We start from the raw sequence: 26938 nt of genomic DNA, 5'->3' as shown, positions 1-26938 counted from the left end.
TCCGGTCTCTCTAGATTATTTTCCTTTGTGGCAACATATTCCCAATAGAGATCAATTTTAACATTCATATCATATGCAGCATGAGGTCTCTTAGGGACTAAAATTTGTTTCTATATATTGTTATTTAAGTCTATTCTAATGAGTCGATACAAAGATTTTAACCTTCATCTCCTCAGCTATAACGTCCTTAAATAGAGGCGGCTGTAAGACCCCGATTTTGACCTTAAGATCCCTCATGATATCTCATCATATGCATTGACATTAGGATCATAACTTGGCATCCTCCTTACCCCTCATTCATTGGGTTTGCATTGGGAGGGATCACCAAGCACATTTTATAGTATCATACTTAATTTTTCTTTATTTACTAACAAAAATACCAAAAATATGTCAATGTATAGTTTGTTGCTTTTGTAGATAGTGTGTATGCTCACCTATGCTATATCAAGCTCATATCTAGGGTTTGAGACCCTGAATGCAAGGAGCGCAATCAAGAATTGGTTTACATTGGCTTTAAGCATCATATATGGATCCCCATGATCTTCACATGTTATTTTGATCAAGAAATCATCAAGAGTTTGGAGTTGGTTTTCCTTGGAAACCCTAATTCATCTAGGTATCATGTGTGACTTCTTCAACAATTGATTAAATATTTCAAGGCATAATTCACATTACATCACCTTATGCATATATTATCCTCCATGAGTCCCAAAAATTAAGAGAATGTCAAGCTAGCAAGGTTGTTCATCATGGTTGACCAGAGAAAGTTAACTAGTCAAAACTAGGGTTCCCTAGACCCTATCTCATACAATTTTTGTCATATGAAAATTATTCTAAGATAAACTTTACTCAACTTGACATTAGAAACAACTTTCATGTTAAAGTCTAGAGCTATTTTTGCTTGGAAAGTCATTTTTCATGGTGAACGATTATAGGTCATTTTGTCTGAACCCTAGTTTGGAGGTCAACTTCCCAAGACCATAACTTGATCAATTCGTATGATATGAAATCCATTTCAAATTGCATTATAAAATTAAAGATGTCTACTTAAACTTTTATGTTTGAAGGAATTGAAAATTCAACTTGCAAATGCATGTGCAAAACATCATAGGTCATTTTGGGCCAATACCATTGAACAAGTGATTTTCCTCAACTTCTAAAATGCATAACTCCTTCATGCCAAATCCAAATGACGTCAAGTTTGTGATCAAATTAAATATGTTTGAAATAGCTACAACTTTTATGAAGGAACATTTCTCATTTGAAGTCCATAGAAAAAGTTATTCAAGGTGGAAGAAGTGGACACTTGACTTGGGACTTAGAAAATTTTCAAATATGTTTGATTTCCCAAACTTCCACCTCAAAATTCATCATGATCCAAGCTTCAAATTAAAAATTCTTAAACATTAAAGTTGTTCCCCTTAATCTCACCTTTCCAAAAAGTCCAAGATCGTATCATTTAGCCAAAGTATGAGGGAGTTGTGCATGGGTGTAATTTAAAGGACCATTTGGATAATTTCAACTTCCATTTTTTATACACATTTTCATGGCCTTCCAACATGGTTTCAGCATGATTAACATTCAATTATGGATCAGATCACATAATCTCATGGGCCTATCACACGCCCATGCAACCATACAAAGGAGAATTTCCAAAATTTCCAAATTTGGATGTGTGTAAAAATCAATCTCATGGCCTATAAATAAGACCCTCATTTCTCATAATTAAGGACCTCATGCCCAAGCTTTGAACCTGCAACCTCAAACCCTCACCATTGAAGGATAAACTTGAAGATTTTCTTTGAAAATTGAGTTTCAATTCTTCATCTGTTTTGAGATTGAAACTCCAAGAGTCCATCCATCTCCTTAATCTATTTCACTTCCATCAAGCATCTGAAGCAAGGCCAAGCATAATTGAAAGCAAGATCATGCCAATCTGAAGCTCAATTGAAGGTGATTTTTCAGAATTTTCATCTCTTCATTTCTCCCTCAATTTTTCACCATTCTTGTTGATTTTTGGTTGTCTGAAGTCCTATCAATGTAGGCAAGAAGATTGAGTTTCTTTGAGGTCAAATCAAAGCAACTCAGTTCATGATCTTCAAAATTCAAATTCCTGTATCTTTTTATACACTTGGAATTTGACAAAATTGAGGCCAGATTCGTGCTCCTGAGAATTTTTCCTTCATATGAGTGTATTCACTTTTCATTTTACATAAGGTTTAAGTTAGACCGGTCCGGTGGTCCTCACTGAAGAAGATGACCGGAGCTAGGGCTCCGGTGGTCCGTAGGACGAATCCAGGCCATCTGATCCATTTGAATTGTTTTAATCTCATGCGTTACTTCTAATTACCATGCGTGTACACGCATTGACTTGGGAACATGATGAAGTGCGCGTTTTGACCATCTGATCTGCCACCCCAATTAATGAAGGAGATCAGATGGCTATCTTTTTTTTGAATTTCTGATTATTTCATTTAATCCCTTATTTTTAATTAATTCATATCAATTTCATTTTTAATCCAAAAAATATGGGACTTTCACCAAAAAAATTCAAATATTTTCCTGTTTCATTTTCTGAATTAAAATTATTTTTTGGATTAATTTTGATATATTTCATGACTGAATTGTTTTTGTGCATATTTTTAATTGTGAAAAAATACTTCTGACTTTTAAAAAATTATGAAATTTTTTGTCCAAGGTCCTTTGACCTTGTTTGACCCATGATAAATCTCTTGGCCATTTATTTGGTGTTTTGAAGAGGTTTTAGGTTTTTGATCAAACATAATTTAATTTAAATGCATTTTAATTTGATTTTTAATTTATTAATTGTGTAGAATTTATGTTGAGCCATTTTTATTAACTTGTGAAGTTTGACTATGTGTTTGGGCCTTGGTCAAGGTTGATTTGACTTTTGTTGGATTAAAATCATTGGATTTAGGGGATTGATGAAATGTACATTTCATCTCCCAAAATGAATGAATGAATGATTTTAATTTGATAAAATTCCTCCATGGACCAATTTGTGTTGATCTCATCTCCCCTCCCTCTTCATCTTCAATCCCATTCTATCCCATCCCTTTCATTGACCAATGAAGTCTCAATATCCTAAGGCTAATTGGTTCATCAATAACGTTATGTTAGATGAACCAATACAAGTATGGATGAGTTTAGGTCTATCCTTTGATCATTTTCTTTTTGTGTGGTGTATGTTTTAGGAGTATGGTTCATTATACCATATCTCTAACATACATTAACACCAAGATTTCTATTGCCCGGCCTCAGATAGTTGTGACTTCTATATAAGTTCAATTACGATAGCTTAAAATAGCTCTAAAGTTTGACCCAAAGGCATAGCATTCTAGTAAGTGAGATTGTAAGTCTCCCCCCTTTCATGGTATTGTATGGAAACTTGGCCTTTTTTCCTTCCTTTGGGAGATGTCTTGGTTCAAGGATCCATGCTTGTGAATAGAGGGTTGAGTATTCTCCAAAGAATGACTTAATCAATTGAAAAGCAAAACTTCACTAACATCTAATCAACTAACATTTGACTAACTTTTCTTATTATTGCTTTTAATTTCAAGTCATTTACTTTATGCAATTTAAATTCAAGTCATTTACCATTTCATTTTCCATTTTACATATCATTTAACCTGTTTATGTTTATGCCATTTTCACTTTGCTCACTTGAGCCATATATTGTGATTGTATATATTTCTTTGTGTATCTTGTTTGTGTTTGTGGTCTTAGGACCTTCAAATACCTAATAAATAACAAAAAATCCTAAAAAAATGTTTGTGTGGACTGTTGGATTTGATCTGAGCTCTGGACTTAGAATTAGGCAACATTCCCTATGCAAAAGGACTTGGCCAATGCCAACATTTTTGAAACCAAGTTATTATGATTTAAGCTTTCATCTAATGCAAGTATTGGGATCCACTTGAGTTCATATGCTACATGGTCTGGATGCAAATGTTACTTTGAACATGTGTCTAATGCCTTATCCTGAGCCATTCAAGGGGTATGTCATCTGATACATGAGAAGATTAAGAAGAAGACTATGAAGTTGCTAGCTTGGATGTGGCTATCTTTATTTGATGCCTTGCTCTTCATTTTGCTACTGGCTTATTGATATTGCTTGATTTAAAGTCCAAAGGAAAAATGGGTTTCTATATGACATTCTTGTCTATTGGATTGCATCCCATTGGCCAGATCTTTTCAACTCTTAGCCTTTAAATTTTTTGCTTAGGATTAGTCTCTTCATCTCCTCCCATTTCTTAAATTTCAAATCTCTCCCTCCTTTCAAAATCTTATTTGCTTGTGATTTCTAAACTTAGACTTTATTGCAAATTAGAAACTTTAGCCTTATTTCAATGCATTTTTACACTTTTTTCTTAATCAAACTTGTAAATGAACTTAACCATATTGACTTAAAATTTCAAAAGACAAAAAGAACTAACACTCATGCAAAATCTTTTAGGCCCTTTGTGCCTCTTTAAAATTTAGATTTTTGTTAAAAGAAATTAACTCACTTTGAAATTAATACCACGAACTACGAGGTTTTGATCCCTCATTTTTATGTTGGTACGTAGGCACAAGTCTGAAGGTCTTGTCAAACACAAAATTACAATTAATGAATTCTCTTCTCATCCCCATATTGTGTTTATTGCAAACATCATTTTATACCAAAACACATACACATATAAAAAGGGCTCTCTAGGAGTACCTAGGACACTTCGGGTGCTAACACCTTCCCTCTGTGTAATAAACCCCCTTACCTGTAATCTCTAGCATTTTATTAATTTTGATTTGAAAACTTCTTATCTTTGGGTTTTATTCGTACTTTTCCATTTTCCTTTGGAAACAATAAAATCGCGGTGACGACTTTGGTTTTATTGATGTTAAGTTTATCCATAGCTTAATGGTCATGAATTTACCGCTACAATGAGAAATAATAAACAAAATTGTAAGAAGTTATATAATAAAGTTCAAGACGAAGTGGCAAGTGTAAAAATAAAACAAATAAAATTTAGAAATACTACCACCAAGGATTAAACCCATGGTCTGGTGGGAAGTAGGGAATGCCTCAACCACCCAACAATGGGTGACTAGTTAGAAATCAAACACATTTGTTAATACAAGTACAAAACTAACCAAAAAATTTATTAAAAAAAAAATTGGGCCCAAACGGCACACGAGTGGGCTTGGAGCAGCGGATCGGGTCGGATCCGACCCAGTTCAGCCACTAACATAACAAAACAGAAGTAAACCCTAATTATAAACATGGTCGTTTCTTCTCCTTCTTCAGAAGCGCGGTCGCCCTCCCTTCTTCCCAAACTCAAATAAATCTGTTACAAATTAAGAGTTTTTTTGCAACCAACAATTATGGTACGTCAAAAACAAGAAAGCGTTTGATCCTCTCTCTATGCTCTCTTTTCAATCTCCTTTGAAAATCTTCCTTTGCATCACAAATCGCTCTCCCCGAATATGAGAAAAGGGTGATCTCTGGAAGCAGATTGGAAACAAACCTCACGAAAAAACTCACGAAAAAACTCACGAAAAAACCTCACGAAAAAACCAACAACGGCCATGGAAGCAGATTGGAAACAAACCTCACGAAAAAACTCAAAATCCTAAAAACTGACACCTAAAAACCAAGCCCGAATATGAGAAAAGGGTGATCTCTGTTACCGGGGAAAACTTGATGGAGCCAACAGGACATCACAAACCAAATATCAACAAAACCTAAAGTTTGAACTAGATAAATAGAAATAAAAAACCCCTCCTAATAGCCCAAAATTCCTATGTTTCCTTATCATGATTTGTCCAAAATTATGGGTACTTAAATGACAATGATAAATTGATTAGAAAAGAAAGACAACAACTACTCGACAACATATATAAAAAAAAGATTCTACCTCAGGTAACTTCAATTCTCTCCCTTTTGTGTATTCTTGTTTTATTAGTATGGGATTTTTGAACTGATGTGATTGTGATAGCTACTGGTTGTCTTTTGTTCTCTGTGATGAATGTTTCAACATTGTGGCTCGGTTCTTTGTTTTCTGATGTGTATGTGTGTGTGCTTGCGGGTTTTTTTCACAGTGAAGAAAGGAATAATATGACTCTGGTTTTATCTCTGTTATTTTTCTTTGAGTTTTTTATGTCTGGTGGTTTGATCCTTCTCTTCAGTTTTTTTTAATCTTTATTTTCCTTGTTAATATTGATGTCCCTTTTATAATTAGTGCACTAGGGCTCTGTTTATGTTAGATGTGTTGCTGTTTGTGATTATATTCATGGTATTGAAAATAGTAGACTTTTATGATGCCAAAAATGGTCTTCCAAAATAGTGATTCTGCAATGTACAGAAAAAATATGCTACCATAAAGTGTATATGTTACAACAACAAATTATTTTTCCTCTTTTTTTCAAATTGAATTGATAATTCTCCTTTAATGGTTTGTAATTGAACTAATTCTTATTTTGTTAGGTTCATTATGAAGGAAATGACTTGAAGATGAAGGCGTAAGACTAGGAGAATCATGATAGTCTTGGAAAAACGTGGATTTTGAAATGAATGAAGATGCTTGAAGATGGAGATTGTTTTTTAGAATTTCTTAAATTAAGAAACATGATTTGTAAAAATCAAATAGTGTAATATTTTTTCATGTAAATTGGTCAATTTGAAATAGAAAAAAAAATCTAATGAAAATTATGCAAATAAATGTCATTAAAATAAAATTAAAAAATGGAATGATTTATGAATATGAATGACTATGAATGAAGGTCCTATTTTTTTATATGAATTGGTCAATTGAAAATAGAAAATTTTTTAATGAAAATTATGCAAATAAACACCATTAAAATGGAATGATTTATGAATATGAATGATTATGAGTGATTATGAATGAAAGTCTTGTTGTTTTTTTTTTATGTGAATTGGTAAATTGAAATAGAAAAAATTCTAATGAAAATTATGCAAATAAATGTCATTGAAATGAAATTAAAAAATGGAATTATTTATGAATATGAATGATTATGAATTATTATGAATGAAAGTCCTATTTTTTTTGTTATATGAATTCGTAAATTTAAATAGAAAAATTCTAATGAAAATCATGCAAATAATGTCATTAAAATGAAATTAAAAAATGGAATGATTTATCAATATGAATGATTATGAATGAATGTCCTATTTTTTTATATGAATTGGTAAATTAAAATATAAAAAATTCTAATGAAAATTATGCAAATAAATGTCATTAAAATGAAAGTAAAAAATAGAATGATTTATGAATATGAAAGATCATGAACGAATATCCTATTATTTTGATGTCAATTGATAAATTGAAATAGAAAAAAATTCTAATAAAAATTATGCAAATAAATATCATTAAAATGAAATTAAAAAATGGAATGATTTATGAATATGAATGATTATGAGTGAATCTCCCTAAGCTTAGGGGTATGAATGCATGCCTTGAAACACGATTTGGTCAATACTTATAATTCATTATGGATTCCTTAATTAAAATGTGATCCAAACCTAACTCATAATATTGACTTTCCAAATATCAAACTTTAACAAAAGTCTAAATTAAGGAATATGTGAAAGTCACCTATTAAGAGATTTGTAACATGTACCAAAATTTATTTATGTAGTATGACAAATTGTAGCTTCATGAATTTGAATGCAACTTCCACCCCTTTGTAAATTCCAAACTAAATGGTCCAACTTTTTTAAAACTCTTATCACCTTTTTTTTTCTTCAAAACTTAGATCAATCATGAATTAAAACTAAGTTCTAAAAGAAATCAAATTTTTTTATGATATTTCTCAAAAATAAAAAAACATGACTCAAACTAAAAAAAGTACATTTATTTATTTAAATCCACATTCCAAACAAAAGTCAAACATTAAGACTTTACTTGTTAAAAATAATTGTGATGACAAATGATCATGGATGGTAAATTAAAATGGCATGAGACTTACAACTATTCTAAATCGAATGAAATGGTGTATGAATGAAAGATGTATGCATAATAAGAATGTATGCACTGGTCGTAACAAAGCGACATAAGCAAAGTTAATTTCTCTTTGATTAATGAATTATGACCTATGCATGGAAATGAGGTCTTAACTAGATGAAATGATCATGGGACATATTACAGCTGAAACACTTAATAAATTTATGTCAATGAGTGGATGAAAATTGATAAATACAGCTGCTTGAAATGTAAATTAATGCCTTTAGGCGGGGCAAATTTTAGGGTATGACAACATGATATTAAAAAAAATCCTAATGAGTATTAAGCCCATATCATCCATATCTTATGATACATAATAATAATAATAATAATAATAATAATAATAATAATAATAATAATAATAATAATAATAATAACAATAACAATGAAATAAATTTTAAAAAATCCTATATCTATTATTCTTAACAATCAGGTGCATTGAGATTCAATATGTTTCACATTCCAAATTAAAACAAGACATTCATAGTACATGAGACATAATTGAGAGAGAAAAACATATCATTCTTAAAACAAAGACACTTCACAAAAAATGAAAAAGACACAGAGAGTAAACACAAAAAGGAAGAACAAAAGAGGAAAATGGTATCTGACTGGATGAGGTGTGTCGATTATGGACGGTGGTGCGTAAGGGTGGCAAACAGAAGTTGGGCTCAAGCACAACTGGACACTGAAATGGAAACTGAGCTACACAGAAATAGTGGCACACATAGTGGGAATAAAATGTTCATCAACACTCAGGTTGATACCTAGATCAACAGCAAGATCGTCATCAACATGAGAGTTGATACCTAGATCAACATCAAAATCGTCATCAACAGTTGGGTTGATACCTAGATCGACAACAAGATCGTCATGAACACTTGGGTTGATACCTAGATCGACAACAAAATTTCCATCAACACTTGTGTAGATACCTAGATCGATAACAAGATCATCATCAACACTTGGGTTAATGCCTAGATCGACAACAAGATCGTCCTCAACACTTGGGGTGATACCTAAATCGACAACAAGATCATCAACACTTGGGTTGATACCTAGATCGAATAAGTAAAAGGCCGCTAGAAATATCTACCAGGATTTGCTAAGAAAGTTATAAGGGATACTCGCCAAAGAATTGTTACCAGGGAGACTCACTGAGGATTAACTAGGAAAGTTTTACGAAGATGGTCCTATGGGGAAGATTTTCCAAAGAAACTCAATAGGGAGAACACTTACCGGGGATAATGCTTACTAGGGACACCTGGTGAGGAGTCTTGTTGGGGTGAAGCTCACTTGGGGAATTGTGATTTGCTTTGCTGAGGATTTATTTGGACTTCCATGAGCGGTCATAAAATGCTGGTTTATGCTATGCATGTATACTTTATGCTGATACATTTGTTGATGCATGATATGCCTTTGATTAATTGACATAGTACACCACATATGCGGATACACATGAAATGATGCATCAAATGTAATGCTTGATCAATACATGTAATGGGTTAATGGATTTGCACCAATGGAAATTAGACTTTAAGGTAACTACGTCAGGCAGGGTTTGGTTTTCCTTTGTTGAAAAGGGCCAATCAAGACTAGGTTCTGGAGTACCGATGAAAATTGCTTTTTTTCTTTTAAGAGTACCGAATGAGGTCGGTCGTTTGATTGCGAATGTCTGATTTTTTTCTTATGTTATAGGGTTCCCTTTCTATGATGTCATATTCATGCTATGGGAATATGCCAGATGAATTAGGTGATATGTATGGTTTGATGCTAGAGTATTGTAAACATGGTTAATGCATGATTATAATTTATGCAATGACTTGAGGATTTCCAAAAGTTCCTCTGTGGCGGGTAATGATTTCCAAATAAAATTATTTCTTTAGAATGGTAATTCTAATGCAATATTCATGCAAGTTTTGAAATCAGAGATGTTAATTAAATGATGTTGCAATGTATAGTGAATGGATCATTGGTCATAATACAGTGCCTATTTAGACATCCAATGTGTGAAAATGCAAGAAAACCATGTGATTAACAATGATTAGCAAACATTTTTGGAGTCAGCTTAACAAATTTGTTGCAGGATGCTTTCAAAGTAAACCTAACATCAATTAGGTCTTTTGAAGGTTGTAACGTGGCTTGATTCACAGTTTAATAAAAAATGATATAAGTCTCAAAATGTTTAATTTTAACCCTCCTTATCTCTCCTTTTGATTGTCTTAATTCCTAAATTCAATTAATTCAACAGAAGCATTCAACTTTCAAGAAAATTTTGAGGTTGTGAAGATATGGTGGCTCAAGCACTGATTAGATTTCTTGAGATGACAGTGACCCTCTTTGTTTGATGTGATGGCCATTATCCTTTTTTTTCTTATTGTTAAAAGTATTTTGATGACCTCTTTTTTCGATTTTTTTGCTTCTTTTTTTGTTGTATTTTTCTTTTGTTGGAAGAGTCCTGACTACCATGTTAAAGAGAAACAAATGGTGTAAGCTTTTGGATTGTCACTACTTCTTTGACACTGTATGATGTATGTGAGGAATAGGAGGTGGTTGAACCTCAGATGGGATGTTTTCTCTTGAAATTTACATGCATAGTTAAATTAACCGAAGAACTACCCAACCCCTGGTTAGGATTAAGGGTTTTTTTATACAGGAAGGAACACAAACTTCTAGGCTCAAAGGGGTTGACTAGGGATAAACTCCTTAATTTTTAGTGTTTGGGAAGTGAAACAATTCCTTACATTGTCAACAAGGTTTTATTCAAAAGCATACTTTAGCAACTTCAGGTATTTTGTTTACATCATCCTCCATCCAATCTTTGCTTAAACTTAAGTTGGTAAAGGAAAGTGAGGTGTAGAAATGTTGATATAATTTTCTTTTGTTTTTGCGCAAAAAAGGAAAGATTGAAAAGAGTGAAAATGAAAGGATTAATTCAAAGGATGCATGCTCATATCATTAACATTACCATTAAAACAGGAACAACTTTTAAAAGTAAACAACATTTAACGAACTAGGAAATTAAAATGAAAATGATAAAATGGCCTAATAATCATTAACTTCAAGGATGAGCCTTCCTGCCTGATTCATTGGCTTTGAAAGGTGCCTCTTGAAGTCTTCGTACTCATCCGGGTAAGGGGATGTTAATCACATTAGCGTCTTCTTTCTTGAATCAGCGGATGCAAATAAATGTCATTAAAATGAAATTGAAAAATAGAATGATTTATGAATATGAATGATTATGAATGAATGTCCTATTTTTTTTTATGTTAATTGGTCAATTGAAAAAAGAAAAATCTCTAATGAAAATTATGCAAATAGATACCATTAAAATGAAATTAAAAATGGAATGATTTATGAATATGAATGATTATGAGTGATTAGGAATGAAGGTCCTATTTTTTTAATGTGAATTGGTAAATTGAAATAGAAAAAATTCTAATGAAAATTATGCAAATAAATATCATTAAAATGAAATTAAAAATGGAATGATTTGTGAATATGAATGATTATGAACTAATGTCCTATTTTTTTGTTACATGAGTTGGTAAATTGACATAGAAAAAATTCTAATAAAAATTATGCAAATCAATGTCATTAAAATGAAATTAAAAAATGAAATGCTTTATGAATATGAATGATTATGAATGATTATGAATGAAGGTCCTATTTTTTTATATGAATTGGTAAATTGAAATATAAAAAATTCTAATGAAAATTATGCAAATAAAGACCATTAAAATGAAATTGAAAAATGGAATGATTTATGAATATGAATGATTATGAATGAATATCCCTTAGCTTAGGGGTATGAATGCATGCCTTGAAAAACGATTTGGTCTATACTTGTAACTCCTTATGGATTCCTTAATTAAAATGTGATTCAAACCTAACTCATAATATTGACTTTCCAAACAACCAAATATCAAACTTTAACATAAGGCTAAATTTAGGAATATGTGAAAGTCACCTATTAAGAGATTTGTAACATGTACCAAATTTTATTTATGTAGTATGATAAAATGTAGCTTCATGAATTTGAATGCAACTTCCACCCCTTTGTAAATTCCAAACTAAATGGTCCAACTTTTTTAAAACTCTTATCACCCTTTTTTTTCTTCAAAACTTAGATCAATCATGAAATTAAAACTAAGTTCTAAAAGAAATCGAACATTTTTATGATATTTCTCAAAAATAAAAAAACATGACTCAAACTAAAAATAAATGCATTTATTTATTTAAATCCACATTCCAAATAAAAGTCAAACATTAAGACTTTACTTGTTAAAAATAATTGTGATGACAAATGATCATGGATGGTAAATTAAAATGGCATGAGACTTACAACTATTTTAAATTGAAAAGAATGGTGTCTGAATTAATGATGTATGTATGATAAGAATGTATGCACTGGTCTTAACAAAGCGACACAAGCAAAGCTAATTTCTCTTTGATTAATGAATTATGACATATGCATGGAAATGAGATCTTAACCAGATGAAATGATCATGGGACATATTGCAGCTGAAACACTTAATAAATTTATGTCAATGAGTGGATGCAAATTGATAAATACAGTTGCATGAAATGTAAATGAATGCCTTTAGGCGGGGCAAAATTTAGGGTATGACAACATGATGTTAAAAAAAATCCCAATGAGTATTAAGCCCATATCATCCATATCTTATGATACATAATAATAATAATAATAATAATAATAATAATAATAATAATAATAATAATAATAATAATAATAATAATAATAATAATAATAATAATAATAATAATAATAATAACAAAATAAATTTTAAAAAATCATATATCTATTATTCTTAACAATCAGGTGCATTGAGATTCAACATGTTTCATATTCCAAATTAAAACAACAGATTCATAGTACATGAGATACAATTGATAGAGAAAAACATATCATTCTTAAAACAAAGACACTTCACAACAAATGAAAAAGACACACAGAGTAAATGCAAAAAGGAAAAACAGAAGGGGAAATGCCATCTGACCGGAGGAGGTATGTCGATTATGGACGGTGGTGCGTGAGGGTGGCAAACAGAAGCTGGACTCGAGCACAACTGGACACTGAAATGGAAACTGAACTATGCAAAAATAGTGGCACGCGTAGTGGGGATAATGATCGGATTTTTGGTCAGTGCACAATGGTCGCGTGATTGTGAATAAGTTGGATCGACATAGTGTTTGATGGTTGGGATCATATTCATGATGGTGGCTTATCGGAGCTATGTTCAGTAGAAACACGAGTTAGCATTAACTACATTTGCACGATTGAGGGATCTAGCAGTGAAGGGAATAGTGGCAGCATGTTTCTACACCTAATTGTTATTGTGTTTATTGTTGTTGTGTTTGAAAAAAAAACATGGATGCAAGGAAGAAGATTATATTTTTGATTTGGTTTTCTTTATTAACTATGTTGTGTTCACTTTTAAGTGTGAGAATACGGGTGGGTTCCTATAGGGATTTGTGTATATGGTCTATTTTGTTCCTAGCTTCTCCGAAGTTCTCCCCTTAAACTCTCTCTAGAACTCCATGTTTATACTTTAAAAAATTAGGTTTAAAATGTGATCAAAAAGGAAAAAATAAAATAAGTATTAAATATAATAATTTTAAATTGATATTATTGATTTTCTATTGAAAATTCAATAATTAAACAAATTAAATTATTATTTATTAAGATTTTAAAAGCAATCATAAAATTAAATACAAATTTATATTTTTTTTATTCACCCTTTTTTATAAAATAAAATAAGAGGTTTCTTAAATATTTTTGTGATTAAAACAAATATTGGCAAATAAAACAAAATTCAAATCAATAAACTAAAACAAACATTTTTTGATTTTTTTTATGATTAGTAGCAATAAAGTTAGACATAATATTTACACACTTTTTTTGAAAAAGTAATTTTAATCATCCGGACAAATTTTGGGTATGACAACTTCCCATATTTAATTATCTTTAACTCGAGGGCATGAGTGATGTCAGTCTTCATGTAATCATGGTGAAAGATAATTAAATACAAATGACCTAAATTTTGTCCTACAAACATGAATGTAATGAGTAGAAATGAGTTATGGCAGGTTGCCTTTATTGGGGAACGTGAAAACAAATCCAACTCGATGGTTGGTACCTAGATCGACAAAAAGATAAAATGGTTGTCTTCAACCAATGGGTTGATACCTAGACCAACGGAAAGATAACATGGTTATCTTCAACCGATGGGTTGATACTAAAAGAGAATGGCGATCCAAAACGCAGCGGAATTTAAAATTTTCTCCTTTAATGATCCTTACGAATGGGCATGATCAGTGATAGAATCGTTACCTCTTGTGGCGATCACGAACGTTGAACGATGACAACGCCTCTACTCAGTCCACACGAACGGATTCCTTCAATCTAGTGCTAGCTGCTACGAATGAAGGCTTTGAGTGAGAGAGAGAGAGAGAGAGAGAAACGAAAATGCAAGAGTGACAATGCTTCTACCCAAGGGTTCTATTTATAGAACCACTTATGTGGGCTGAGGCTAAAAAGCCCACTTAAGTGTATTTTGGCCCATATCTTATAATATGCCCAAAATCACTTAAGCGTGTGGTACCTTACCATATTTCGTATTTCATTTAAGTGCACCGTACCCTACGGTGTTCCTTAGTTACTCTATCTCTCATCAATCCGTCCTTTGTGTGTGACTCTGTAGGTTTTCACGACGCTGGCAATTATATTAAATCACGCATTTAACATAATAAACAGTGAGCGGTATCTAGCAACACATCACTGCTACCCAAGACACGAAAATTTCATGTGATCTGACAAATCCTTCTGTGATAATAATTATGTGTATAATTACCCTTTTGCCCTTATGTCTATATTGAACACAAGGCATAGACCGTGTCATCATTGTCCAGTTCAATATTGGGCCCATAGACATTTATCCTGTTACGCAGGATGGGCAAATTCCATCTAGGTCACTCATGTCCCTTAGCATGCTTTGTGGAGTACCCATCAACTGTCTTTATGGTTATCCAGTTAAGGACAATGTTGGATCAGCAATAAAGCACTCGACTCTACATCTAGGGTCCATAGTGGTTTCAGGTCGAAGAGTGGTATACACCATTATCACCATGAGAATGACTTATGACACTTTGCATAACATTCTATATAGTATTATCATAGCGGGTCAATCCAGTATAAATATTACTCTTAATATTCATACCTATGTTTGAGACTTGATAACTCCTTATCCATGATCCATGAGATGTGATCATTAGTCTATAAACATAATAGTCTCCATGATTTAATGTTATCCCACTTCACAATAAAGCTCGACTACGGATACTTTAAGAATAGTGTCCTTATGTTTAATGTGCTCTCATGATTAAGTCACACTTGATACATTAAACGGACTGTCTATTCCAGGGACTTTATTAAACAAACATAATAAAGAAAAAGCCTTTTATTATTAATAAATAATTCGATACAAGTATCAAAAGTATTGGCCTCTAGGGCTTACACCAACAGATACCTAGGCTGACAAAAATGTAAAATGGTCATCTTCAACCAGTGGGTTGATACCTAGACCGACAGAAAGGTAAAATGGTCGTCTTTAACCTATGACCTGATACCTAGACCGGCAGAAAGATAAAATGGTCGTCTTCAACCAATGGGTCGATACCTAGATCAACAAAAATATAAAATGGTCATCTTTAACCAATATGCTGATACCTAGACCGACAAAAAGATAAAATGGTCGTCTTCAACCAATGGCCTGATACCTAGATTGAGAGAAAGATAAAATGGTCATATTGAACTAATGTGATGATACTTATATCGATAATAAGATCATCATCAACATGATGGTCGATACATGGATCGACAACAAGATCATCATTGGCACAAGCGTTGATACCTAGATCAACAACAAGATCATCATCAACACTTAGGTTGATACCTAGATAGATAACAAGATCGTATTCAACACGAGAGTTGATACCTAGATCGACAATAAAATGTTCATACACACTCGGGTTGATACCTAAATCAACAGTAAGATCGTCATCAACATGAGAGTTGATACCTAGATCATCATCAAAATCGTCATCAACAGTTGGGTTGATACCTAGATCGATAGCAAGATCGTCATGAACACTTGGGTTGATACCTAGATCGATAGCAAAATTGTCATCGACACTTGTGTAGATACCTAGATCGATAACATGATCATCATCAACACTTGGGTTGATGCCTAGATCGACAACAAGATCGTCCTCAACACTTGGGGTGATACCTAAATCGACAACAAGATCATCAACACTTGGGTTGCTACCTAGATCGAAGAAGTAAAAGGCCGCTAGAAATATCTACCAGGGATTTACTAAGAAAGTTGTAAGGGATACTCGCCAAAGAATTCTTACCAGGGAGACTCATTGAGGATTAACTAGGAAAGTTTTATGAAGATGGTCCTATGAGGAAGATTTTCCAAAGAAACTCACTAGGGAGAACACTTACCGGGGATAATGCTTACTAGGGACACCTGGTGAGGAGTCTTGTTGGGGTGAAGCTCACTTGGGGAATTGTGATTTGCTTTGCTGAGGATTGATATGGACTTCCATGAGCATTTACGAAATCCTGGTTTATGATATGCATGTATACTTTATGTTGATACATTTGTTGGTGCATGATATGCCTTTGATTAATTGACATAGTACACCACCTATGTGAATACACATGAAATGATGCATGAAATATAATGATTGACCAATACATGTAATGGGTTAATGGATTTGCACCAATGGAAATTAGACTTTAAGGTAAGTACGTCAGGCAGGGTTTGGTTTTCCTTTGTGGAAAAGGGTCTATCAAGGCTAGGTTCTGGAGTACCGATGAAAATTGATTAGTTTTTTCTTTTAGGAGTGGCGAATGAGGTCGTTTATTTGATTGTGAATGTTTGCTTTTTTCTTATGTTACACGGTTCCCTTTCTATGATGTCAGATTCATGATATGGAAATATGCCAGATGAATTAGGTGATATTCATGGTTTGATGCTAGAGTATTGTAAACATGGTTAATGCATGATGATAATTTATGCAATGAGTTGAGGATTTCCAAAAGTTCCTCTGTGGCGGGTAATGATTTGCAAATAAAATTATTTCTTTAGAATGGTAATTCTAATGCAATGTTCATGCAAGTTTTGAAATCAGAGATGTTATAAAAATGATGTTGCAATGTATAGTGAATGGATCATTGGTCATAATACAATTCCTATTTAGACATCCAATGTGTGAAAATGCAATAAAACCATGTGATTGACAATGATTAGCAAACATTTTTGGAGTCAGCTTAACAAATTTGTTGCAGGATGCTTTCAAAGTTAACCTAACTTCAATTAGGTCTTTTGAAGGATATAACGTGGCTTGATTCACAGATTAAGAAAAAATGATATAAGTCTCAAAATCTTTAATTATAACCCTCTTTATTTCTCCTTTTGATTGTCTCAATTCCTAAATTCAATTAATTCAACAGAAGCATTCAACTTTCAAGAAAATTTTGAGGTTGTGAAGATATGGTGGCTCAAGCACTGATTAGATTTCTTGAGATGACAGTGACCCTTTTTTGTTTGATGTGATGGCCATTATCCTTTTTGTTAAAAGTATTTTGATGGCATCTTTTTTCGATTTTTTGCTTCTTTTTTTTTGTATTTTTCTTTTGTTGGAAGAGTCCTGACTACCATGTTTAAGAGAAACAAATGATGTAAGCTTTTAGATTGTCACTACTTCTTTTACACTACATGATGTATGTGAGGAATAGGATGTGTTTGAACCTCAGATGGGATGTTTTCTCTTGAAATTTGCATGCATAGTCAAATTAACCGAAGAACTACCCAGCCTCTGGTTAGGATTAAGGGTTTTTTGATACAGGAAGGAACACAAACTTCTAGATCAAAGGGGTTGACTAGGGATAAACTCCTTAACTATTTAGTGTTTGGGAAGTGAAATAATTCCTTCCATCGTCAACAAGGTTTTATTCAAAAGCATACTTTAGCAACTTCAAGTATTTTGTTTACATCATCCTCCATCCAATCTTTGCTTAAACGTAAGTTGATAAAGGAATATTTTGTTTGATATGTGGCATCTAAAGGACGACACAATACTTATACAGGTCGACACATAACCTATATAGGCCGGCATGTGCATCGAACAGGTCGACACATGATAAGTCGACACATGCATTAAAAATCTTGAAAATTTTCATTCCTTTTAAAATATTTTGCATTCCTTTTGCCTCCAACTAGCATACATATATATACTTCATGCATGCATCATTTCAAGTAAAGTTCTAGAGTAAACCTACATGAATTTGGAATTTCAAAGTGTTCTCATCATCTTCAACCTCATTCTATGCATACACATAAACAAACTACACATAACAATTATTTGTTTGGGTGCCATCTATAATCGATTGATAATGTCCAATTTAGGTTGTTGAATCGTAAATATGGTTGAGATCTTTGAGGGTTTCAAATAAGAAAACCAAGTTGGGGTTTTCCTTTAATATCAATTATGGATTTGAAGGTTTTGGATAATGTTATGCAATTTGGATCCGATCGAGTGAAGGCTTTGACGAACGGAAGGTTCTTACAAAGGAGTAGCGTGGGACGGTGGATCATATTAGTAAATCTTGGGTTACAATAAGTCGCAATTTGGATTCAATCAAATGAAGGCTTTGAAGAATGGAAGGTTCTTGCAAAGGATTAGCGTGAGACGGTGAATCAAATTGGAATTGTTGAGTTATTTGATCAAGCTCAGATCAAGGGAAGAGAAAGTGTCATAACCAACATCAAACTTAAGGTTTGTAGGGTTAGATTATTATATTTCTCTTGTATTCTACTTTTGAAAAGTAAGGTTAATTTCATTATCTCAATTCGAATTCAAATTGAGGACAGACGTACCCATAGCGAGGTTAATTTCATTATCTCATTTATACCTGGAAAGACCTTGATGATGCACTCTTGAAACAATACAAGTACAAATCCTTATTTTTCCCTTGCAAACTATTGAATCATTATGTGCAATCAATACGTTTTGATAACCCTTTTGATAACCTTTTGAAAGAGTTTTTATTTAGTAGATCACAATTAATTAGATTGTGATTGGATATGCAAATCAACAAAATCATACATAATTCTAAACAAAATCGATTGCACACAAGGTGTTCGATATATTATTTCAATAGTATTTTTGTGTATTTTATCATTGGGAATAGTCTCTACTTCTAATATTGCATTCAACTGATTGTGATTAAAAGTTTTGTGATTATTTTGTTGTCATTATCATCACCTTGATTCAATATACGCATATCTGATTTTTTTTTATAGCCGTTCGGTTAGACGATTCAATCCGGGTCACTTCCGTTACGCCATAAAATGTTTCAAAAAAAATTTTGTTCAAGTTTTTAACTTGGGATATATTCACCCCCCCCCTAGGTCGTTGCTTATCGTCTAATAGTATGTCGCAGGAAATGGTGACTCCTGAAAAAATAGGGGATTGTAAGGTATCATTGGTGTATCATGAGAATACCTGGCACTTATCGTGACTGCATTAGTCTCACCCCTTTTCTAATTTTTTTAGTTGTTAGGGTATTTCTTCTCACCGGTTTGGCTACATGATGCACTTGGAATTTTTCCGCTCTTTAGACCGCTTTCTATCTGTTATCCAATCACCACTAGGTCGGAGAATCCCGATGATACACTCCCTATCACCTTATTGTAATATGGGCCTTGTATAGTGCCCATGAACATGTCTAGAAACTCTTTGTCCAAGAGCGGTGGTTGCACCAGAGCTACCAGTTCTTTCCATCTTTGTGCATATTCCTTGAACGACTCATTGCTTTTATGAACAAGGCTATGCAACTGCATACAGTTGAGTGTCTATCCAAGTTGTACTTGTATTGTTTCAAGAGTGCATCATCAAGGTCTTTCCAGGTATAAATGTTGGCTCTCTCCAATTGCATATACTAGTCTAAAGATATTCCACTCAAACTATCCTGGAAGTAGTGGATCATCGGTTTTTCATTGCGAGCATATGCGGCCATTTTGCTGCAAAACATTTGTATATGATTCTTTGGGCAATTGAGAACCTTACACTTTTCAAAAACTGGAACTTTGAACTTAGGAGGGATGCTCACATATGGCACTAGGAACATGTCGAAAGCGTCAAGGTCATTCACGTCATGCCCCTCGATAGCCCTTATCCTTTCTTCTAGAATACAATATTTCTCATTAGATTCCTTCTCCTGTGGAATCTCGGTGTCTACTTTTGAGTGTTCATTTTGAGTATTTGATACGTGGTATGCAAATTGATGATACTCAATAGCATCATGAGGTGAGATATGCCTAGCCTGGGCAACAATATTTTCTTTTATAGTAAGGTCGTTGTTCACGTTAGATACTGTGACTCATACCAGATAAGGTTGAGTAGGACCTTCAACTTTTTGTGGAGTATACCCAGGAGGAAAACCGAATTATAGGAACTAAATGGTCACCCCGGGATACGAGTTTGAAGTGTATCTAAATGGTGGATCGACCTTCTCAGAATTCATAGTTGGTTGATGGTTGTCCTTTTTCCTTGCCATAGCTAACATGGCTCCAAGAGTTGGTCCATCTTGCCTTTCATCTCATCAACATCTTCTTTTAATGCAACCTAATTTCATTCCAACTGGTACATTATCCTTCGCTAGTTGCTACGTGTTTCGTGACAGTGCCACGAAACCAGCTTGCACGAATAACTGCTTGTGTTTCGGAGGATGGAAAAAATGGGATAAGTTTTTTTTAAACAGTTGCATGCATGCTTATAAATGTGAATGCATGCGTTTTTTTATATTAGGAAAAATAGGTAAAAGTTGTTATATTATATTCGTCAGCCTTAAACTGGTTTATATAATGAAGATATAATTATTACAATTAATTTTCTCCTTAATAGAGAATAAATAAAAATAAAGATAGTATTAAAGACAATAATAAAACCGTAAATAATATATTTCCAACATCCCCCCCTCAAGTTGGTGCATAGATATCTATCATGCCCAACTTGTCTATCAAATACTCAAAAGTAGGTCTTGCCAAACATTTGGTCAGGATATCCACAGTTTGTTGACTTGAAGTCATGAAGGGTAGACATATGATTCTTGCATCTAACTTCTCCTTTATGAAGTGTCTATCAATCTCGATATGATTGGTTATGTCATGTTGAACTGGATTATAAGTTATGCTAATAGCAGCTTTACTGTCATAGTACAGATTCAATGGAAGCTTAATTTTCATCTTAAGTTCTTCTAGGACTCTAAGGATCCATAATCCTTCACAAATACCTTGAGACATAGCTCTAAACTCAGCCTCTACACTACTCCTTGCTACAACTCCTTGTTTCTTGCTTCTCCATGTCATAAGATTACCCCAAACATAGGTACAATATCCAAAGGTTGATCTTCTATCTATGACTGAATCTGCTCAATCGACATCGGTGAAGATAGACACATTTTTTTCACTAGTCTTCTTAAAAAATAATCCTTTTCCAGGATTTCCCTTCAAATATCTCAGTATCCTATAGACTTCCTCAAGATGTTCCTTGAAAGGAGAATACATAAACTGACTCACTACACTAACTGAGAAAGCAATAGCAGGTCGTGTGTGTCATAAATAAATCAGTTTCCCAACCAATCTCTGATATCTCCCAGTATCAACAGAAACATTACCTTCTCCCCAAAGTTTAGCATTAGGATCCATAGGGGTATCTGTAGGACGGCATCCATTCATTTTTGTTTCTTTCAATAAGTCTATAATTTATTTCTGTTGTGAAACCACAATACCATTTTTTGACCGAGCAACCTCCATACCTAGAAAATATCTCATGAATCCCAGGTCCTTGATTTCTAAGTCTACTTCCAATTTCTCTTTTACTCTTGCCATTTCCATTGTATCGTCTCCAGTAAGGACAATATCATCAACATAAACAATCAGGACAACAACTTTCCCATCATGGGAGAATTTTGTGAACAAGGTGTGGTCAGCTTGTCCATGGATGTACCCTTATTTCTTCATGGACTGAGTGAATTTTTCAAACCAAGCTATAGGGGATTGCTTTAATCCATACAAAGACTTATTTAGTTTGCACACATTTGATCAAATTTATTTTCAAATCCAGGAGGAATGTCCATATATACTTCTTCTAGATCGCCATTAAGAAATCTATTCTTAACATCTAACTGATGCAAAGGCCAATCCATGTTAGCAGCAATAGACAAAGAAATTCTGACAGTGTTCAATTTTGCAACAGGATCAAATGTCTCTGAGTAATCTATAACATAGGTCTGAGTAAAGTCTTTAGCAACCAAGCGAGCCTTGTACCTTTCAATTGACCCATCTGAATTATACTTCACACTAAACACCCATTTGCATCCAAATGTCTTCTTGCCATCTGGTAATGACGTAACACTCCAAGTTTTGTTCTTTTCAAGAGCTTTCATCTCCTCAAGTACAGATTCCCTCCACTTTGGAATTTCTAGAGCAACCTGTACACTTTTTGGAATTTCTACACTATACAATTTTGAAGTGAAGGCAGATATAGATGACGACAAATTTGAATATGATATAAAATTGGACATGGGATGTCTAGTGCAACATCTGACAGGTTTTCTAATGGCAACAGGATCATTTATATCAGGATATAACATACGACTCTCAGAAATAGAGATAGACTTACCTTTTCTTTTGTTAGGAAATTGATCCTTCCCCGGTTCAGATTCCTGGCAGTGTTGAGATGTGGACTTGTCCTTTCCTTTATGGTGCTTTTTCACAAAAACCTTTCCTTTATAAGTCCTGTTTCCTAATTCAAATTTTTGTTGTTGAAGTCACTCATTATTTTGTGGCATTTCAATTAGATCATCATTATCATCGTTTTCAGGATTCTCATTGTTTTCTACAAGAGAAAATGTAGGCTCGGATTCACAAGGTTCCTTACTCATGACAGGAGTAGGATCAGATAAAGAATCATGGCCATTTTCTGTTGGTGCAGGTGTAAAAATCTTAGAATTTTGTGATATTGGTAAATATAAGTTATTTAAAAAAACTCATCTCCTCAATTTGAAACGAGTCTTCGTTTATCTCCCCCCCTTGAAGATGAGTGTCATCAAAAAAAGGTTTATTTTCAAAGAATGTAACATCCATAGTGACAAACATTTTCTTATTTTTTGGATCAAAACATTTATATCTTTTTTGGGTTGGGGAGTATCCAACAAAGACACATTTTATAGCATGTGGCTCAAGTTTTCCAACATTTTTATATTCATGAACAAAGGATGTGCAACCAAAGATTTTTAAAGTCAAATTAGTTAAAACACGAGTACTAGGAAAACATTCTTTGAAGACATTAATAGGAGTTTGAAAATTGAGAATTTTGAAGGGCATTCTGTTAGTTAAATACGCAGTTGTTAAAACAGCTTCGCCCCTATGACTAATGTTTATGAAAAGTTTAGACAAAGGTGGCCATTGGAACCACAAAAAGCAACTTGAAGTGAGTTATAATTACAAGTTAGAGGTATTTACAATATGAAGTCAAAGTTAGATTAAGATTCATTCACAATGAGTATTAATGAAAAGATTTTGAAAAGTCAAAGGCATAAGGCCTAGGTTTCTAGTTTGAACACAATGTCAAAGTTTTGAAGATGATTTTTGGCTTGGGTTAGAGTGGGGAGAAGAAGAGAAGGGCTAGTCCTAAGGTATACAAAGATAAGAGAGAAGATAAAACCCTTGGAGTTCCTTTTCTTGAAATCATAGAGATGATTCAAGATGCTCCTTTCCTTTGGACTTAGCAAACAAACAAGCAATCAATCAAAATTTGGATTCAAGCTCCTAGGATCTCCATTTGGCTTGTCGAACTCAACTTGACTATTCATGACAATGGTCCTCTTTTTACTATCTCAATATGGAATCCTTATCACACAAGAGCAAACATCAAAAAGTTCATAACACAATAAGAGGAATGGACAAAGAATAAGTTTAGATGAGAAGTCCTTTAAAGTCAACTTTGAAATTTAGCATTCTAAAGCCATGAGGCCTACTTGCTCTTCAACAAATTTAGCATTCTAAAGGCATGAGGCCTACTTGCTCTTGAACTCCTTTAATGATGGGTATGTCCTAATTCTAAGTACTTTATCCTTTTTGCATTAGGTTCACACAAAACAAAGACAAAACAATCACAAGACAACAATATATTTATATACAATAATGAGCTCAAATGAGAAAAAGAAAAATGACATAAACATAATGTATGTGCTCAAGTGAGCAAAATGAAAAGCAATATGATAAAATGAGCAAGAAATAAATGACATTAAAGTAAGTGGCAAGAAATTAAATGCTCAAATTAAATATAGTAGTTAGTATGGTTATGTTAATTTGTCATAAGACAATGTAGCGCTATGTTAAGCAATCGTAAGTGGACTAATGTAGTAGTTACACCTATTTGAGGTCGGTCAATAAAACTATAGGCAAATAAACACAAGTTAGAGATCATGACTAGTAAGCCAAGCTCCATAAACTTGCCATGCCAAAACAAAAGGGGAAGGGCCTTGTATGGACTTTAGGTTTTTTGCTTGACCAAGAAGCAACCTATCTTGGACACAAAACAACTCACTTGATCTTGGATCAAGTTGAGTTTGCTTTGGATCAAAGAAGGTTAAACCTCTCATTTGTCAAGACCAACCATAAGACATTAACTCATTGGCCAAAGGATGAAAAGAAAGGGATGAAGATGAAATGGATGGAAAGAGAATTCAAGCATCAAACTCAATTGATCAAATGTGAACCAAGTCATCATCAATCAATGTCAAACAGAAGAGAAGTGAAGATTACAAGTCAACAAGTCAACCATAATTTTTGGTATTTTTTGGATTAAAAATAAATGCAAAAATAAAATAAACAAAATATGGTCAAACCTCAAATTTAATTCAAATCAACTTCAACAAGTCCAATTAAATTCTCATAGGTCTAACATGGTCAAACAAACTTTGACAAATTTTCTCAATAATTTTTGAAATCAGAAACTATTTAAAAACAATTAAAAACAATGAAAAATAACACAATATGAATTAAAATCTCAAATAAATCTCAAATCAATTAAGAAATTGATGAGGCTATTTTTCATTGACTTATCAAGATCCATAGGTGTTAGGAAAATATTTTTGGATTTTTCAAATATCAAAAAGTAATTAAAAATGAATTAAAACTATTAAAAACCAAATAATTCACAAAAAATATTAAATGAAGTCACAAAAATAATTAAAAATCAAAATATGAAACTAGATTTTTCAAGAAAATTTTTGGCATTGGTCTCATATTTTTGTGACTTCAAATAAAATATTTATGAATTTTTGAAAATAAAAGGAATTAACTGAAATTAAAAGAAAATAAGAAAAATAGAAAAATTCAGCGCCATCAGATCAATTCATTAATTGATGTGGCAAGGGATCAACAGCTCTAAGGCGCGGATACATGGTGTGCCTTGGTCAAACGCGTAACACAATGATTTAAAAGAAGTAAACACATTGGACGCTAGTGATTAAAACGTTGAGGCACGATCCAAAGGCTGGTAAGCTAACACGTGGGGATGGTGGTGGAAACCACCATCTTCTCTGGTGATCCAACCATTTCTGGCCACCATGCACAGAAAAATAAATTGCAATGAAAATAAAAAATGAAGACATCAAAATGAAGCTTAGGTGATGTACATCACCACTGTAACCATGGATTATCCTCAACATTCCTATTTAGAGAGAAATGTGAGCTTGAAAATCATGGTGTGTCAACTGGAATGGCACGATTTGCAAAATTAAGACCACCATTGGCCTGCCTCATGTGAGAGGACTTTAGAAAACCACATAAACCAAAGGAAAACACATAGAATTGCAAGATCTAGATCAGAAAAGTTTGAGGTTCTACCTCTGAAATGAAGCTTCAAATGGCACGAATTCTTCAAGATCTTGATCTGTTTTTGCTCTGGAAGTGTGATAGAGATGATAGGTTAAGGAATTGAGCTTTGAAAATCAACTAATGATGTTGAATTTCAAGCTTGAAAGAGAAAGAGAAAACTGAAAATTCCTTTAGTGAGGGTTGGGATTTCAATTCAGCAGCAATTCGAATCTCCACTTGGTTCCAAAATGAAGGAGATTGAGCTCCTATTTATAGTTGAAATGGATTGGCAAGCATGATTCCCTCGTGTGCATGGGATTTGAATTCTCCTTGCATGGGCCTGTACAGGCGCATGTAAGGCCCAATGATGGGTGATACACAATGCTAAGGTCAACTGGAATTGAATTGGACATGCATAATGAACCACACAAGCTTGCACATCAAGTTATATCATGAAATGCCAAAATGGTCATAAAAAGAAAGCTCTTCGAAACTCCCACATGGAAAGTCCAAAAAATTAATGTGAGTAATGATGGGAAAGCCCTTGAAATAAGGAACAAAAGTCATGTTGGGAGAAAATTCATTTGGCATTTGGAAATTAATGAAAACTGGCTGTGAAAGTTTGGTCACAAAACATGTTTAAGTTCCCCTTTGATAATTTTCACCAAAAGCAAGCATCTTCAAGCCCATCTGTTTCCATGATGCAAGCTTCAAATGGAAACATATCAAACATCAAAGTTGTATATCTTTTCAAGATTATCAATTTAGACTTAAACTTTGCATCATTTGGATTTTCCATGAAAAGGTTATGGGCACTTGAAGTTGGGCACTTTTTCAAATTCAATGACTTAGGTACAAAGTGACCTATAATGTTTTGTATTATGACATGTATTTATTTTAATATTATGAAATTTTGTACAACATAAAATTTTT

At 33.2% G+C, this 26938-nt stretch overlaps 1 protein-coding gene across 1 annotated transcript; it reads right to left on the bottom strand.

Annotated features, from left to right (window-relative positions):
- Window positions 1-8726: 8726 nt before the first annotated feature.
- On the bottom strand, window positions 8727-16473 carry LOC127094205 (uncharacterized). The gene is made up of 3 exons (XM_051033063.1): window positions 16461-16473; window positions 15872-16372; window positions 8727-9079 (listed from the first exon to the last, which is right to left on the bottom strand). The coding sequence occupies exons 1-3, from the start codon at window positions 16471-16473 to the stop codon at window positions 8727-8729; spliced, it is 867 nt and encodes a 288-aa protein (XP_050889020.1).
- Window positions 16474-26938: the final 10465 nt, after the last annotated feature.

This window comes from Lathyrus oleraceus, chromosome 6, assembly GCF_024323335.1.
Source record: "Lathyrus oleraceus cultivar Zhongwan6 chromosome 6, CAAS_Psat_ZW6_1.0, whole genome shotgun sequence".
NCBI lineage: Eukaryota > Viridiplantae > Streptophyta > Magnoliopsida > Fabales > Fabaceae > Lathyrus > Lathyrus oleraceus.
The sequence above is the reverse complement of the archived record's forward strand: the minus strand, read 5'-3'. Positions and strand labels throughout refer to the sequence as shown.